General features: G+C 40.0%; 1 protein-coding gene across 1 annotated transcript in view; it reads left to right on the top strand.

Annotated features, from left to right (window-relative positions):
• The window catches only part of ecel1 (endothelin converting enzyme-like 1), a 39,505-nt gene extending 23,351 nt beyond the window's left edge, over positions 1 to 16,154 (top strand). The window contains exons 9-19 of the mRNA XM_058080268.2: positions 2,464 to 2,562; positions 3,024 to 3,098; positions 4,757 to 4,860; positions 5,740 to 5,798; positions 8,215 to 8,266; positions 11,834 to 11,901; positions 12,015 to 12,139; positions 12,851 to 12,916; positions 13,848 to 13,943; positions 14,042 to 14,118; positions 15,035 to 16,154. Of these exons, the coding sequence (XP_057936251.2) occupies positions 2,464 to 2,562; positions 3,024 to 3,098; positions 4,757 to 4,860; positions 5,740 to 5,798; positions 8,215 to 8,266; positions 11,834 to 11,901; positions 12,015 to 12,139; positions 12,851 to 12,916; positions 13,848 to 13,943; positions 14,042 to 14,118; positions 15,035 to 15,134 (921 nt within the window). The 3' untranslated portion in view covers positions 15,135 to 16,154. The remainder of the gene's footprint in view (positions 1 to 2,463; positions 2,563 to 3,023; positions 3,099 to 4,756; positions 4,861 to 5,739; positions 5,799 to 8,214; positions 8,267 to 11,833; positions 11,902 to 12,014; positions 12,140 to 12,850; positions 12,917 to 13,847; positions 13,944 to 14,041; positions 14,119 to 15,034) is intronic.
• Positions 16,155 to 17,372: the final 1,218 nt, after the last annotated feature.

Below are 17,372 nucleotides of genomic sequence, written 5' to 3'. Positions count from 1 at the left end.
GGGTATTGGGTTCAAACTAAAGGTGCTATCTTCTAAGTTGTGCATCCATTCCAGATGTAAATACCCGGAAATAAAACTGAAATGTTGCTGTGTGGTATCATATTCATCTTTTGATGTCAAACAGCAAAAGTAAAAGGAATGGACCTCAGGGCACTGTACTTTACTGTCTTTCTTCAAATTGCTTCTTCTTCACTGGTTTCTGAAATAACCAGATAATTCAGATAGATTATTGAGCTCCGATCTGGAAATTCTATCCATGGCCATCATAACACTCCCTTGGCCAGTTGAGACTAATCCCACACCTCTGGCCCTTCAGCCCACATGGTGCTTTTTTCTTGATCCTTCTTATCGCCGTCTGCTGTCCATTCTAGGACATGGGGATATGGTTTCCAATGGGATTTTTAACCTCTGCAACCCCTTATACTCGCTCTTCATTCATCATCTTGTTCCGAGCATGTCGACCCAACTGAGACACAATTTGCAATAAACAGGCATGCATAAAACTAGAAATGTAAAACCTTACACCAGAGGTGTAACTTTTTCTACCGAGGGCTGCGTAGGCCTACTGTATCATGAGAGGAAGGAGAAACACACATGACAGGACTGAGAAGCCCTTGCATGAAGGCAGCTGTTACATTGCATACCACACAGGAAAAAAAAATCATTGTAGAGTAATGCACGCACATGCACACACATAGTTCAAATGCAGGTCAATATATGCTTAACTATTTGACCAAAACATGCACATGCCTCTTAGTTTTTATGTTATAGGTGACAAAACCAATAGTTATTAGTGTAATAACTAATAATCTTTCTTATTAATAATACAGAATATTTCAGAGGCCACTAAAAAACAAGCTGCGGGCTGAAAAATAGTCTCGAAAAACTCATCAAGCTTGTCGACCTTTTGTGATTGGTTGTCACATGAAACCTTGCACAGGTGCTAACATGCACTCTCCAACACAGAGACATCGCTCTGTCCTAAGCTCTGATGCCCACATAGTTCAGTAAAGCTTGTGACGTGACGCCTTGACAGATAACACCATTGTGAAAAAAAAGAGGATGACAAAGCCTCAAAGCGTGGCTTATAAACAAGAGACAGCTTTCAAGATAAATAACCAACACAGCGGGACACATGATGGGTCCAGGGGATGGCACGTATTCCTCAACAAGACTGATAATGGATGAATGAATGGATAGATAGTCTTATTTATGAGTCTTATTTATGTCTTAAATGGATTATTATGGCTGTTATTATGTCTACTATATTAGGTAATAAGAGTGTAAAGATGGGCTGCATGGTCCATGTCGTGTGGTTAGCACGCAGACCTCACAGCTAAGAGACCCGGGTTCAATCCCACCCTCGGCCATCTCTGTGTGGAGTTTGCATGTTCTCCCTGTGCATGCGTGGGTTTTCTCCGGGGACTCCGGTTTCCTCCCACATTCCAAAAACATGCTAGGTTAATTGGTGACTCCAAATTGTACATAGCTATGAATGTGAGTGTGAATGGTTGTTTGTCTATATGTGCCACCCCCCCCACCCCACCCCCGCCTCTCGCCCGAAGACAGCTGGGATAGGCTCCAGCACCCCCGTGACCCTTGTGAGGATAAGCGGTAGAAAATGAATGACTGAATGAGTGTAAAGATGACTATAGGGTTGTTATTCAATGTCTAGAGGGCTCTAATGATGTTTAAAAAACATATTTAAAAGGTTTTCTATACTCTACCTATAGGAAAATATTCCATGTATAAATAAGGAATGCTACTTCACTACTCCCCAATTCACTTATCACAGTCAGGTGTTGAACCATTCATTCATTTTGTACCGCTTATCCTCACAAGGGTCGCGGGGGTGCTGGAGGATATCCCAGCTGTCTTCAGGCGAGAGGCGGGGTACACCCTGGACTGGTGGCCAGCCAATCACAGGGCACATATAGACAAACAACCATTCACACTCACATTCATACCTATGGACAATTTGGAGCCAATTAACCTAGCATGTTTTTGGAATGTGGGAAGAAATCGGAGTCCCCGTGGAAAACCCACGCATGCACAGGGAGAACATGCAAACTCGGTCTTGAACCAGTTAACCAAAATAATTAGCAGTGTCGGGGAATTGACTTTAAAAACTCATTTGTCAGTTACTTATTTCTTTTTTTAAGGTTTACATTTTAATAAAAGGTTTCTCCATGGTAACTAATTACATTTAGTGTATTCATTCATGAATGAATAATTGGATCATTTTCCCAAGGTTTCATACAGGGTTACATCATTTTGAAGTCAGTAGGCTATGTGAAAAAGGCCGATCAACCGAGAGTAGTTTCACATGAAAAAAACCGAATAATTTTTCCAACATCTGCTGAAAATATGCTGCCCTGCTAAGCTTATATTCATTTACCATAAGAAGCCGAGTGAGAAAATCTGTTTTAATGGACTTCAAAATGTAATGTGATCCCCCGCCAGGTGCAAGAGCTGGTGGAGGACATAAAGCATGCCCTGGACCTCCGGCTGCAGGAGCTTGACTGGATGGATGAAGTCACCAAGGAGGCAGCCAGAGCAAAGGTTTAAAACCCGACTTTGCCTCTTCATCACACACACACACACAAGTCGCTGTCAGATCCCATTTAGTGTTTGTAAAGGATTTAATTCTTTTTAGAGTTCTTCTTTGGTTTGACTGATTGCTTGGGTAGATGAAACTAAGTGATAGAATACATCAAGGACTTGACTTTGAGAATCGGGATCTCCCTGTGGTGCTGATTTAGGGTCTGCACAGCAAGATATCCCTTCTAACACTTTTACAATATGGGGTTATAATCCTTTTATAGGGCCTTGCTGAATATAAAGAGCTTCCCTGTAATCCTATTTTACTTGGTTTGCTTGATTAGTTGATGCCTGTGTGAGTGCAGACGTGTGTGCCCGCCTCCAGAACAGAATACAAGTTCATGCAAATTGATGTGTCGTCGAGGAGAGACTCTCTACTGTCACTTTGCCCCTCATCATCCTCTCCGAATGTTTCCTCTCAGCTCAAGTACATGATGGTCATGACAGGATACCCGGATTTCCTGCTCAAACCTGAGCTCATAGATCGAGAATATGAGGTGAGGCACTTTCTCAGCAGCTCTTTCTACCCGCTGAGTGATTTTCCATCATTTATCCTAGGATACAACTTAAATGGAGAAAACAGGGGAGAAAAAAATGGAGCCCCCATGATAAAACCTGCAGATTAAGTTTACTGATCCAAGCAGGAAGTACATTCAATGTTCACATGACATATGAAGATCAATCTCTTTCCACAACTATTAGGCGTCCTACCAGAATGTGGGACTGCTTAGATCCCTAAGGCAAAGGGAGAACACCCGGTCTGACCATAAATTTTACAATAAAGTGAAGTAGAACAGAACACAGACATCAAGTCATGAGGATGTCATGAGGTGTCGAGCTAACAAATACAAACTGCCTGAAAATGGCACTAAAGTCATGATCAGCAGTGTGCTTTCACGATTTATCCGGGAGACGTTTTCAAAAAATACTCAAACTGCCTACATTTCTTGGATGCATGGTTGAAATGATGACAATAATTTGCTAATATGCAGAAATGTCCTCAGGTTTTTCAAACTAAAGGAAATGTATTAATATAAATACTGATGTCATTATTTATTTAGAATTAGAGATGCTGGATATTGGTTTCTGTAGCAATATACAAAATACCAATATTGTCCAGCATAGCCGAAAGAAACAAACATTCCATTTCATTACCGATATCAACTGATACCGATATTTGCAACAGCTCTTTCCTCACAATGATGTCAGGTAATGAACACATCAAGCTTCTTTTACTGTGCTGCAGTCCACAAAAAACACAGTGAAAAATAAATATTCATTCATTCATTTTCTACCGCTTTTCCTCACGAGGGTAGCGGGGGGTGCTAATCACAGGGCACATATAGACAAACAACCATTCACACTCACATTCATACCTATAGACAATTTGGAGTCGCGAATTAACCTAGCATGTTTTTGGAATGTGGGAGTACCCCGAAAAAACCCACACATGAACGGGTAGAACATGCAAACTCCACACAGAGATGGCCGAGGGTGGAATTGAACCCTGGTCTCCTAGCTGTGAGGTCTGCGCGCTAACCGAAAAATAAATATATTCAATATAAAATGTATCTTATAGAAAACGTTCCTTACTTTCTCGCAAAACTTGTTAAATAAATCATGACCAATAAAACCTTGGTTAGTGTCAATCCATCCTAGAAGGTCCGACTCTAACTGAAACATACTCGACATAACAACATAGCATAAGAAATGATGTAAATCCAATTAATCCTTTTCAAAAAAAAAACAAAAATGCTAACACACAGCATTTTTATTTCACAGAACAATGCATGTAAATATATCTAAAAGATTAATTAATGAGACAAAGAAGCAAGGTCAACACGGACACCACCTGCATGTAAAGCTAGGAGTTATTTACTGAATTCAATAGTGTTTCTCACCTTACGTCTCTGCTATTCTGACACAAAATGAAACCGAAGAAAGTTGCTAGCATTAGAAAGGAACTACAGAGTCAACTGCTTTCAAAATGTGCTTTGGTTAGAGTCCGCTTTGGTTTGAGTCCGACTTTCTGGAACTGATTAATGATTAACCAATATAATAAGGTGTTATTGTTTTTTGTTGATATTGTAAAAACTTCTAATCTAAGTCATCCTTAATATAACCCATTTCTGTCTTTCTATCTGTGGTTCTGCAGTTCGACGTGGATGAGAAAACCTACTTCAAGAATATCCTTAACAGCATTAAATTCAACATTAAGCTCTCAGTCAAAAAGATTCACGAAGAAGTGGACAAGACAGCGTGAGTTTCCCGTTTTATATTTTATACAACATTTATGTCTAAGGAAAATCTGCCGCTGCGTCCAAAATAAATGCAAGACGAGACAAGTTCTTGGAGAATAACGAGCGGTACAATGTAATAAAACTTGCATGTAAGGACACAAAGCAGACGGCTTCTCAAGAAAACATCCGACTACTTATGCTAAAATGTTCATTACTATAGTAAACCATACAGTATGTACAAGGCGAGACGATGATGGCAGTTGTTGCTCTGCTGTGGTTGTTAGTCTGATACATATGTGGCCGTGCCACTGCCACAAAACAGATTTAGTGACATACTCCACAAAGACCCTTTAGTTACTTATCTACAGCAGACAGTATTGACGAGCTGTGGAACATGGAGCTCATTTGTAAAATACAGCACTGATACTCCTGGATTGACTGATGCTCTGCTCTGAAAACACATTATTATTCCAAGATGCCCGGAACAACTGCTCCATTAGCCCACTCTCAATACCCTAAAGAGTTGAATCACACACTCCCCCTTTATCACCAAACAGTGCATCTTTCATTGCTCGCTCACTCTGTCTTGTCACGGGGAAATAAATAAATGCTCCTCCTCCTTTTTGTATTTTGCTCCCCTCTGTGTGACGCAGAATCAGTCTTTCACTTTGGGAACAAGGGCATCGCTCACTTTCAGAGTTAGTCACTTGGGGAATATGGTGACAATCGATGGGTCTGGCTTCAAGTGGATTAGCATAAACTGGAACTGTCCTTGTTTTTTCCTGACTGTGGGATCACAGGCACTGAATGTTTCTCACCAGGGGCTTTACGGAGTTGAGAGAATGTACTGGGATTGGATTCAGAATGTGTGTGTGTGTTTTGTTTGATATCGCCACAGGTGGCTTCTCCCCCCACAGGCTCTAAATGCATACTACCTTCCTAACAAGAACCAAATGGGTGAGTGACTGTTCAAACACTGGCAACACAAATACTCACCGGTACAGCTTTCAGGTCTGAAAATGGAAAAATAATAGTGTCCATTTTGGCTGCACAAAAAAATACAATAAAAATTTCGAATCACACCGACATGCCACCTAATTTCACAAAGAAAATGCCAGGACTCACACGGCACTTCCTCCGACTGAGCCAGGGCAAGTTGGCTCCAGTACCCTGCTTCTTCCCATTAACAGCCGATGCCACAGGCGGGGCTCGCTGACAACATTTACTATTTACTATCGACTATCTATCAGCTCACAGGAGTACCGATTGCATTAATTGAGGGGTTTTTTTTACATGTCTTTATCACATGTATTAATGTACTTTGGAGTGAGCAAGCATGCCATGTTTTTGGCATGGAGGGGTTAGGGCAGGGGTCGGCAACCTTTATTATCAATTTTATAATACCAATTTTATAATTTACCCCCTCGCTCACGAAAGAAAAATAGACTGGAGCAGCAAAACATAATTTTAAAACATCTTATAAATCTATCTAGATAAAAATATCTTTTTGAAAGTTTTAATCTTTTTTTTATTTTAACAATTTTTAACAACAGAATACAATAAGTGCAGTGTGCATGTGTGATGGATGCCAACTCATAGGATAATGGTAGTATTATCTTGGTTAAACCTCAATATCTGACGCCTGAAGAAATGTGCAGCGAATTGCGAGTCTCCAAAGGTTTTGGCTGACTGCCAGATTTGGAGGGAATTTTGGGGTATCAAAGTAGTTCAGAGAAGAAGTTTTTTCTCACAGAAAGTCAGATTGTTTTCCAAAACTCATTACGAAGATGCATATTTTCCACATTTGGGTGTTTAAAAAATACTTGCGAAGGGAGCCACAATAAAGATACCGAAGAGCCGCATGCGGCTCTGGAGCTGTGGGTTGCTGACCCCTAGGTTAGGGTCTCCTCAGCCTCCATGCAAAAGTCTATTCTGGAGATAAGGGTATGACAGTCCAACCTCAGCTACAGGAGGTGCAATAGGGATTAGGCCTCGGTTAGGGAATACTGGACCACCTCTACACCCCTCCAAGGATACTGGAGGGTACATGGGAGGTTGCCCAACCAGTCTACATGTGCCTTGTGGAATTGGAAAAGGAATTTGACCGTGTCCCTTGCGGTAGCCTGTGTGGGATGCTCTGGGAGAACGGGATTGGTGGAGTGCTACGCCATCGCTACCGATTCTGTTCATAATTTTCAAGGACAGAATTTCTAATCGCAGTCAAGGTGTCAGGGGAGGAAATGTAGGATCTCTGGGCTTCCCTCCTGAGAATCCGGATAAGCAGAAGAAAATGGATGGATGAATGGTTTGAATTATAAGTTCAAGCACATCTCTCAAGGAGGATGCGGCCACTTTAGTCAATTCATTTTCCTACTCTGCTGTAATTACTAGTTAACAAGTTTAGTCGGAACAAATGCTTCTTTCTGTTGGAGAAAGATTTATTCGTGTCACAGCCTGTTGAATCGGATGTCATTAGCCAAAGTGGGGGGTCATTGTAAGCCCAACAGCAATGGAGCGCTACTCTCCGGACTTGAATGGGGTTCTGTTCTAATCACAACTAAATTACGACATGATTTGTATTCTTAAGTGTGGCCCTCCCTGCAATTATCTGTAGCATCAGCTGAGCAAAGGCACCAGATTCTCGAAAAAAAAACGCCTTATCATTGATTGATTTTGATACAATCACTGGAAAATGGATTGGCTAATTATCCGTGAACTGGGTTTTTTTTCCTGTCTAAATGCAGCGCTCTTAGATGGGCAACATTAAACTTACAGATTGCTTGATTGACTGAGCCACTGACTTATCAGCGTTCTTCCTATGCGACCATTTGGTCGTCTTTTTTTTTTTAATCACACAAAGCACTTGTCAGCATTTTTAGCAGCCGTGATTGGTCAAATGTTGCCAAACGCAGAGAAAAATGACAATAACACAACTGCAGAATCTCTGGCCGTTGTATTCTCAGACTCCTACTCCTTTTTTTATGAGTAGAAAACTGATGCTACGTCCCTTGTTTCCTTTAGCTTGTAAAATTACAACCAAACACTGCACAGAATGGCATTAAAGATACATTTGTTTTGTATTATATTATATTAATATTATTTATTCTAACTAATTATTTCATGCATTGTTCATACTGTATTTAATGGATTAATTATTCATTAGTTAAGTTTAAAAGTGTTTTTTGCATGATAAACTGTATGTACTGTATTTAGATGTTTATTAATTATCCAGACTTCAGGGACAGTATGTATATTTAAAAAATAATAATTTTCAGTTGATGTTTCACGTCCAGGTCAAATACCGTCAAGCAACCAAAACACAAAACGAGTGTGTCGAGTGTGTCCTCACCATGTTGTGTCTGTGCTCTTTCAGTTTTCCCAGCCGGCATCCTTCAGCCTACCTTGTACAACCCTGAGTTCCCACAGTAAGTAGCTTTCTATCATTCAGGCACAAGGACGTAAAAACATCTCCCGTGTCTCCAAAACACAAAGTATTTAGAGGCCATGTTATTCTTGCAAGCCACTCCTTGCCTCAAGTCCCAGAACTCCTGATTGAAGCAATCTAACGACCTATAAAGAGCTCAATTAATAGTGAACGAGGCTCTGCTAATGGAGCAGCTTTCATTGTCAGGTTGTGTCAGTAAATTTGAGTTAAGTAATTGGACAGTGCATGACAGTAGATAGGACTTCTCTTTGTTAGTGTCTCGTCCATTCTCACTACTCTTCCTTCATTTTGACTTCAAAGTATGAACCAGGGAAAAAGTTTTTTAAGTTCCCCCTGCATCCTTGAATACTTGGCTATAAAAAGTTGGACATGCCTGACATAACTTTCAATTATAATTACTTTAAGTCAGAACACACACTGTCCAAAAATAGCAATTAACTGTATTGCTGTATTAATATAGTCTTATGGTAATCATTCCTTGCAATGATGTGAAAGGCATCAATTATTCGATCAAAACCCAAAGTTTTTTGCTCAATTGAAAAACCAGGAGACATGTCATTAATGGTACAAATATTACTCCAACTACACCTCACTTTCACTGACTAACAGGCACTCCACAAAGATTCGAGTTACACTGACTCACGTGCTCGACAAAGCCTTGACTTTCACTGTCTCACAGGTACTTGACAAAGATTGGAGTTTTACTGACTCACGGGTGCTCAAAGAAGACTTGAGTTTCACTGGCTCACAGGTCTCACTGACTCTCTGGTGCTACACGAAGATTTGAGTTTCACTGACTCACCTGTTCAGTAGAGCATCGAGTTTCACTGTCTCATAGGTACTTGACAAAGATTGGAGTTTTACTGACTCACGGGTGCTCAAAGAAGACTTGAGTTTCACTGACTCACGTGTTCAGTAGAGCATCGAGTTTCACTGTCTCATAGGTACTTGACCAAGATTGGGAGTTTTACTGACTCGCGGGTGCTCAAAGAAGTCTTGTGTTTCACTGACTCACAGGTGCTTGATGATGACTTGGGTTTCACTGACCCCCTGGTACTCCATGAAGATTTGAGTTTCACTGATTCACGTGCTCAGTAAAGCGTGGAGTTTCACAGTCTCATAGGTACTTGACGAAGATTGGAGTTTTACTGGCTCATGGGTGCTCAAAGAAGACTTGAGTTTCACTGACTCATGGGCGCTCAATGATGACTTGGGTTTCACTGACACTCGGGTACCCCACAAAGACTTTAGTTTCACTGACTCACATACTCAGTAGAGCGTGGAGTTTCACCGTCTCATAGGTACTTGACCAAGACTGGAGTTTTACTTGACCAAGACTGGAGTTTTACTGGCTCACGGGTGCTCAAAGAAAACTTGAGTTTTACTAACTCATGGGTACTCAACAAAGACTTGAGTTTCAGTGACTCACAAATGCTTGACAAAGAATTCAAGTTTCGCTGATTCAAAGGCCCTCGATGAAGACTCAAGTTTCACTGACTGTCAGGTGCTCAACAAAGACTTGAGTTTCATTGATTTACTGGTGCTGCATCACAGACTCAATTTAGTCATTTAGCCAGAGAGTTTCACTGACTCAAGAGTGCTCAACAAAGACTCAAGTTTCACTTACTCATAAGATCTCGGCAAAGACTCCAGTTTTACTGACATACGGGTACTCGACAAAAACTCAAGTTTCACTAACTTTTGGGTCCTCCAGAAAGATGTGAACTTCACTGACTCATGAGTGTATGTTTCTGGGCACGGACTTGTGACGAGCGACTCGAGCACCTGATTCACTCCAGTGAATGACTCGCAAGAACTGGAGTCAGAAAAAGGAATGGAGTTGGCCATCAATAGTGAATTACTTGTTTCTACACTGCTGTTGTTTTCCATTCATTCAAGTGGAGAATGAAAAGTTGTTTGGAACGTCGTTGAGCAATTAAGCGTTATAAAGTGAAGCATCGGAGCGGAGACTGCAAGTGAAGTGGCATTAACTTGTAAAATTAGGAAAATAAATTGCCTGTCATACTTTACCTGCAACATGCACGACTTGATTGTGCCATAGAAATTGTTGCTTATTGTGTGCTAATGTTTTGCAAAATAACGAGTAAAGACACAATCGAAATATCATCCGTTGAAAAGACGATACAATAGAGCTTTGTCTTGCTGCTCACTATTATTCCACTGCAACTAAAACTGGCTAATTCGGTCCAAATGGCTGCACATTCTTTATTCATATAAATCACACACGCTCACAAATGAGATCATTAGCGCTAACAGTTTGTGTGCTCAACATTACCGTACACTTTTATGTCTTCATTAGCGGCGATCACCACTAATTCTACTACCTGCTGCCACGCACACTAATAAATATTAATTCATGCTTGCATGTGAGCATGGCCCCTTGCAGGAGGCCAAAACTCCCAAATGCGCGCGCACACACACACACACACACACACACACACACCTCCACTATCACATGCAGTAATTGAAGCTTCAATCAGCCAGTGGGTTTTAGCAAGGGAGACTGACTCATTGGGAGGCAGCGTATCGACTAGCTGTCAGAAAGTCATTTTCGGACGTAGTCATGTGGATAGCCTTGAATGTGCCCTCTCATTGGACTCCCGTGTGCTGCAACGACAGCTAGCTTCCAGTTGAGGTCAAGATTCTTTGGCAGCAATGGGGCGGAGGATTGTGTGCATTAGGAAAGAAACGTGTGAGGCGTTCAATTGATCGGGAAGGATGTGATTCAGTGTCAGCATTCCCACGTGCAGTTGAAAGACGCATTGTATTGGATGGGCAGGGGTGTCTAAAGTGCAACCTGGGAGCCATATTGGCCCTCGGTATATTCTAAAAGTAAAATCAATTCATTATTAATAAGCTACAGTGGAATCCTTTCATGTCAATCTTCCTCAGACTGGCTGATTGACGTACATACGAACACAAAAACAGGAACCAGTAGGGGGGAACATTAAATATTTAGTACATATATAGTACAAAATTCCAGGCTGCACGGCGGTCGAGTGGTTAGCGCGCAGACCTCACATCACAGACCTCAATCCCACCCTCTGCCATCTCTGTGTGGAGTTTGCATGTTCTCCCCGTGCATGCGTGGGTTTTCTCCGGGTATTCCGGTTTCCTCCCACATTCCAAAAACATTCTAGGTTAATTGCTGACTCCAAATTGTCCATAGGTATGAATGTGAGTGTGAATGGTTGTTTGTCTATATGTGCCCTGTGATTGGCTGGCCACCAGTCCAGGGTGTACCCTGCCTCTCGCCCAAAGACAGCTGGGATAGGCTCCAGCACCCTCCGCGACCCTCATGAAGATAAGTGGTAGAAAATGAATGAGTACAAAATTCCAATCCAGGGTGTACCCCGCCTCTCACCCAAAGTCAGCTGGGATAGGTTCCAGCATACCCCCGCCACCCTCTTCATAGAAAATAGATGGATGAATGAATACAACATTTAGGGCATTAAATAGTTATCCCATACGATGCAATTTTAACATCCACAGACTGAGTGGTGTTTTATTTTCTTTCTGCTGCTAGATCTTTGAATTACGGCGGAATAGGAGCAATCATTGGCCATGAACTGACCCATGGATATGATGACTGGGGTAAGAATAACACGATTTCTGCTGGTTGCTTAGACCATTTACAGTATTTCTCATCAAATGTTTGTCACAACATGCCTTGCTTGGGTTTTAAAAACTATGATTCACATCCATAGGAGGCCAGTATGATCGCCACGGCAACCTCAAACAATGGTGGACCGAGGACAGTTACAGAAAGTTCCAGAAGAAGGCCGAATGCATTGTTAAGCTTTACAACAATTTCACCGTTTACAATCAGAGGGTGAGTCTTGACTTGTGTAATTAATGTTCATCTCGCCTGTTATTAACAGTAAAATGTCATAAGTCTGCAAAGAGTGAGTGCAGGGAGTGCAATTGTAACATTTAACAAAGGACTTGTGTTTCGAAGCTAAGTGGGGTTTTTTTTTGTTTCATCTCTTTGTTTTTCTGCCAATTATTGCAATTGTTTCAACAATTGACACATTGGGCCTAAAATCACCCAAAAACCTAAAATCCAAGTCAGAAAAATGTTTGTTTTTGTGTAAATCTGGTAATGGTAACGGTTTAATTTCATTTGAACATGCATCAAATTACAATTGAATGCATCACATAATCAGTTCCACATGTCCAAAAGGAGTAGGAAGAAGCAAAGCTTATTAAATCCGACCCCTCCACCTGGTACTTTTACAATCAGTAACTGTTACATTTGTTCACTTCCTGCTTTCCTAATATAGTTTCAGTTTTTTCTTTAATTTTATTTTATTTATTTATTTTTTGTCACGTACCAAAGTACAAGGTGATATGACCATCCAATGACATAATGGGTACCATAGTAACTGTCAATATAGTGATATATATAGCACATCATGACTCTATGCTTGTATTTCAAACATCAACTGCTTGTTAAATCTCACATGGAAAGCGAGCTAAGAAGGGTGCTATTAATTTGTTTGTCATTTAGATGCTAGTATAGAATAAAATGGTTTTTTTTTAGGTGAATGGTCGTCTGACACTGGGGGAGAACATAGCAGACATGGGCGGACTCAAGCTATCATACTACGTAAGTACTATTAGTTACAATTTCAAGTGGTACTCACAGATTCATAGAATCAGGACTCAAGGGGACTCGTCTGTTGACACGTTGACTTGCTCACTCCATCGGGTGCTCGCTAAATTGAAAAAGGAAACCAGGTAACATGTCATTAATTGTGCAACTGGTAGGAAAATCGCATTTGTAGAAATATTACTCATGTGGGAAAATCAACAAATATGGTGCTTACCTTAAACAAAATTCTTTTCCACGTCTTGCCGGGTGTGCACTGACTTTTTTTTGCACATGATTGCTTGCTTTGTGACAAGTGAATGAAGCAGTCATTAGTCATTAATTAATGTAAAGTGGTACCGGAATCATATTTTCAATGTTTATATCATACAGGCTGCAAAAGTAGGATGGTGTGTTGACCATCTCAGCCAGTATTTCCAACCTTTATTGAGCCAAGGCACATATTTAAATGTAACAAAAAAGCCATGGCACATTGTGTTGTATGAACGGCAACAGTTCCTGCAATGCCATCTGGTGGAAGAGCATATTATTGTTCTGTCTGTCGCCACATTAGCAGACTGTAGAGAAGGAAAAAAGGAAGGAAAAAAAGATACATTATAACAAATGAACCCATGAAGTGAAATGGGATAATTTGCTGCAACATACCTGACCATCTTTCATGGCATACTAATATGCGTACCAATCAGTTTTTTTTATGTACTTTGAAGTTTACCTTCAATGACGACTGAAGCAACATCCAGATGGTTGATATAGACATCATATTAATCTGCCACATTGCATGGTTAGTAACAATTATATTCAAAATAGTAATTAGCTACATTACCCGCGGCTGAAAAATAATAATAATAATGTTAGTAATTATAACGCAGTTGTACCCAACCCTGTTAAATGCGTCTTACATTTGTAAAGCCACCCACTTTTTATGCAGGCATATCAGAAGTGGGTGAGGGAACACGGCCCTGAGAGGCCCCTCCCAGGCCTCAAATACACACATGAACAGCTCTTCTTCATCGCCTTTGCACAGGTACCAATCCTATGTATATAATATACAGTATATTATTCTGATGCTGTACATAATTCCCAGTATTGGTTCATGATATGATTCTTTTGTCTTTATTCCAGAACTGGTGTATGAAGAGAAGATCTCAGTCGATCTACTTGCAGTTGTTAACTGATAAACACGCACCAGAACACTACAGGTAAAGTGATGGCCATAAATCGCATCAGTTAAGTGATGAAGAGAAGAATAAACAAAGAAATGGCACTGGACTAGAACGTCACATTTATTTAGAAATGTATTAAAATTCAAGACCAAGAACAGACATTTAAGCTGGAAAGACAAATTATTCAACAACTCAAAACTCATCACACAGTAACTTAACACTCAAAAAGGCACACCTTGCTTCAAGTTTTCTCCATTAATTGTATCAGAGGAAGGCATTCATTGATGCATGCCAGGGCACTGCAATGACGTCAGCTGCCCTCTGGGCTGCTCTGGCATTGCATTTTCTATGCCACTTGGCCTCCAATTAAATGCTGTGCTGAGACGCAATGCATTATGGGACAACTTTAAAATTGTTTTGGTACATGTTGGTATATTTCTTAGGTATGCCTTATGAGTGTTAAGTGACTGTGCGATGAGTTTAGTGTTCTTTGTAAGATGACATGTTGGTATATTTCTTAGGTATGCCTTATGAGTGTTAAGCGACTGTGTGATGAGTTTAGTGTTCTTTGTAAGATGACATTTTGGTGTATTTCTTAGGTATACCTGATGAGTGTTAAGTGACTGTGCGATGAGTTTAGTGTTCTTTGTAAGATGACATGTTGGTATATTTCTTGGGTATACCTTATGAGTGTTAAGTGACTGTGTGATGAGTTTAGTGTTCTTTGAGTAATGACCTCCTGCAATTTCCGCTGGATTGACAAGCTTGTCATGACTTTTTTCATAGCTCATAATTGGTTCCTCCTCCTCACGGACTCGTGCACACTACAATAGTCTGATGCGGCTTATATATGTACAAATCTGTTATTTTCTCAAAATTTAGCGGGTGCAACTTTTAAACTGGACCCTTATTTTGTTTCCTAAAAGATGCTTTTTTTCTCCTAACCTTGCAGAGTGATTGGCAGCGTTTCCCAATTCAACGAGTTTGCCCGTGTTTACCACTGTGGGAAAGGTTCCCCCATGAACCCTGATGAAAAATGTTCTGTATGGTAACATCACTCCGGATGCTGAATCTGCTGAAGTCTGTCCTACAACTCACTTTCATAAATCGTAAATCATACTCATCCTTTCACCTTTTGAAATAAAAAGTAAGACAATAGAGACGTTCATCCATACAAAGCATTGTCGACTAACCAAGTCCATGACACATATGATCAACTATATATATTTTTCTATGTTTAAATTTATTTTCAAATCATCTATTTTTGTATTACAGCAAATATATGAGGTTATTTGATTCATGAGCTATTTGGGTTTTTTTACATAGTAAGTTCCAATGACTAACCAATTTTTTTTCAATAGTTGATCAACCAGGAAATTCCAAGTTAACCAGAAGAAGTAGAAGGTCCGACAGCAGCTGACATTTCAGTCAGTTTGAGGTTTTAAAACAAAGAAATGGTAGCATTGATTTTTGTAAAAACGTCGCCTCTGTCTCGGTATTGTGATTAGGGCTGTTGTATTGTTTGCCTGCATTGTTCTCTCCGTATTGTATTTGTACTTTTTTAAAAGCCGTCAAGTACGGGTTTTGTGTTGGGTGTTTTGGTTTTTTGGAGAAAGGCTTATGGATGGTTTTTCCCTCAGGAAGTTCGGTGCCAGAAGAAGGATACCTTCTTTATGTGGCCTCGTCACGTGATAGCTAAAGAAAAAATACAAGGTATATTGGTACGGGAACCAGAAGATACGCTTTCATACATTTCACAGTCAATTCCCCAAATACAGTGGAAGCCGTTTATGTCGACTAACCTGGGACTAACTAACAACTTAAGCGGTTGTTGACATAAAGTGAAACTAACTCTTGCTTGCACATTTAGAGACATGAGGAGAATGGGTGATAATAAAGGTTTTCCGTTATTTTGTATATTTATTTTGATTTGTGTGTTTTCATATGATATTTTATACTCCGATCTGCTGTGGTAACTTTGTTGTATGCCTTGATGACTCCAATGACAATAAAGCTTTCATACATGCGCAAACAAGTAGTAATACTTTTTGATTGGAGACCAATACCAGTTACTGTTTGGGCATTTTTTTCTATACTAATACCAATTATATTTTGCCAGTTTTTTATCTTTTTTATTCCAGACACAAGAATAGTCATTTCTGCGAGGTAAGATCGCTTATTTATGAATGAAATATTTATGTAGTTAGAACATGGAACACCAGTTTTCAATATGGCTTTTAACATTAGAGCCCTCTAGACATAAAACAACATCCTTATAGTCATGTTTACACTCACATTATGCAATGTGAGTGGACATAATAATAGAAAATATGATATATACTTTTTATGGCGATTTTTCATTTTTGGCTTTGTTTTTGATCTATATAGAATTGTCGACTTAAGCGAGTTCCACTGTAAGAAAATACTCAAGTATACGTATATACTAAAGCGAGTGTGGATGGAGACTTGTGCATTTGTACAGTGTTATTATTTAATGAGATTTTGATGAGACAGCATGTTCCCTTCAATCGACCCAAAGTTCTAACAACTGCTACATAAAACCCGACTGTACAGCTGCTAGCTCACATGTAGCCGCTATTGTTTTACTATCTGTGGTCGCCGTTCAGTGTTTGAATAAATACAAACAAATCCCTGTGTGGGTGGGGGTCATTATCAGTGTGTTAGCAGGGTGTGTGCTGACTGTCTTGATCCCCCGCAATGATCCATCCCTGTATCACGTACACCTAAACCTGCTGGTGGATCTCTATCAGGCACTATTTGAGAAGGGCTGGCTTTATCGTGGACTTGGAAAGGGTCCTGACGGCTCAGTAAAATATGAGTAATACAATTGCATGCAATGTGACACTTTTCATAACACTTGAATTAATTTTTCAGGAAAAAAAAAAGATAGTGAATGTTGGAAAACAGTAGTCTTTTTGCTAATTCGCGTTTCTAATATTTTTTTTATGTAATAATAGCTACTACAGTACTGCCCAGAACAGGAAACAAATAACTCTCCCACTGCTAACATGTGAGTCCTATTGTCTTATTCAAGTCTAATATGTCTTATTTTCTCAAATTATGTCCAGCATATTGGGTAATACGAGTGGAAAGTTGACTATAGGGGTGTTATTTAATGTCTAGAGGACTCTAATAATGTTAATACCTGCATTCAGAAGGTTGGAAACAGATTTTCTATGCTGTGAAAATATTTGATTCGTAAATAAGAAAATCTGACTTGACAGCAATTCACTCATGACAGTCGAGTCTGGAACTACCGAATCAAGGGA

This window comes from Doryrhamphus excisus, linkage group LG8 (genome assembly GCF_037039965.1).
Source record: "Doryrhamphus excisus strain RoL-2023G ecotype Guam linkage group LG8, RoL_Dexc_Guam_v1.1, whole genome shotgun sequence".
Taxonomy (NCBI): domain Eukaryota; kingdom Metazoa; phylum Chordata; class Actinopteri; order Syngnathiformes; family Syngnathidae; genus Doryrhamphus; species Doryrhamphus excisus.
This window is presented reverse-complemented; position numbering and strand designations above follow the sequence as displayed.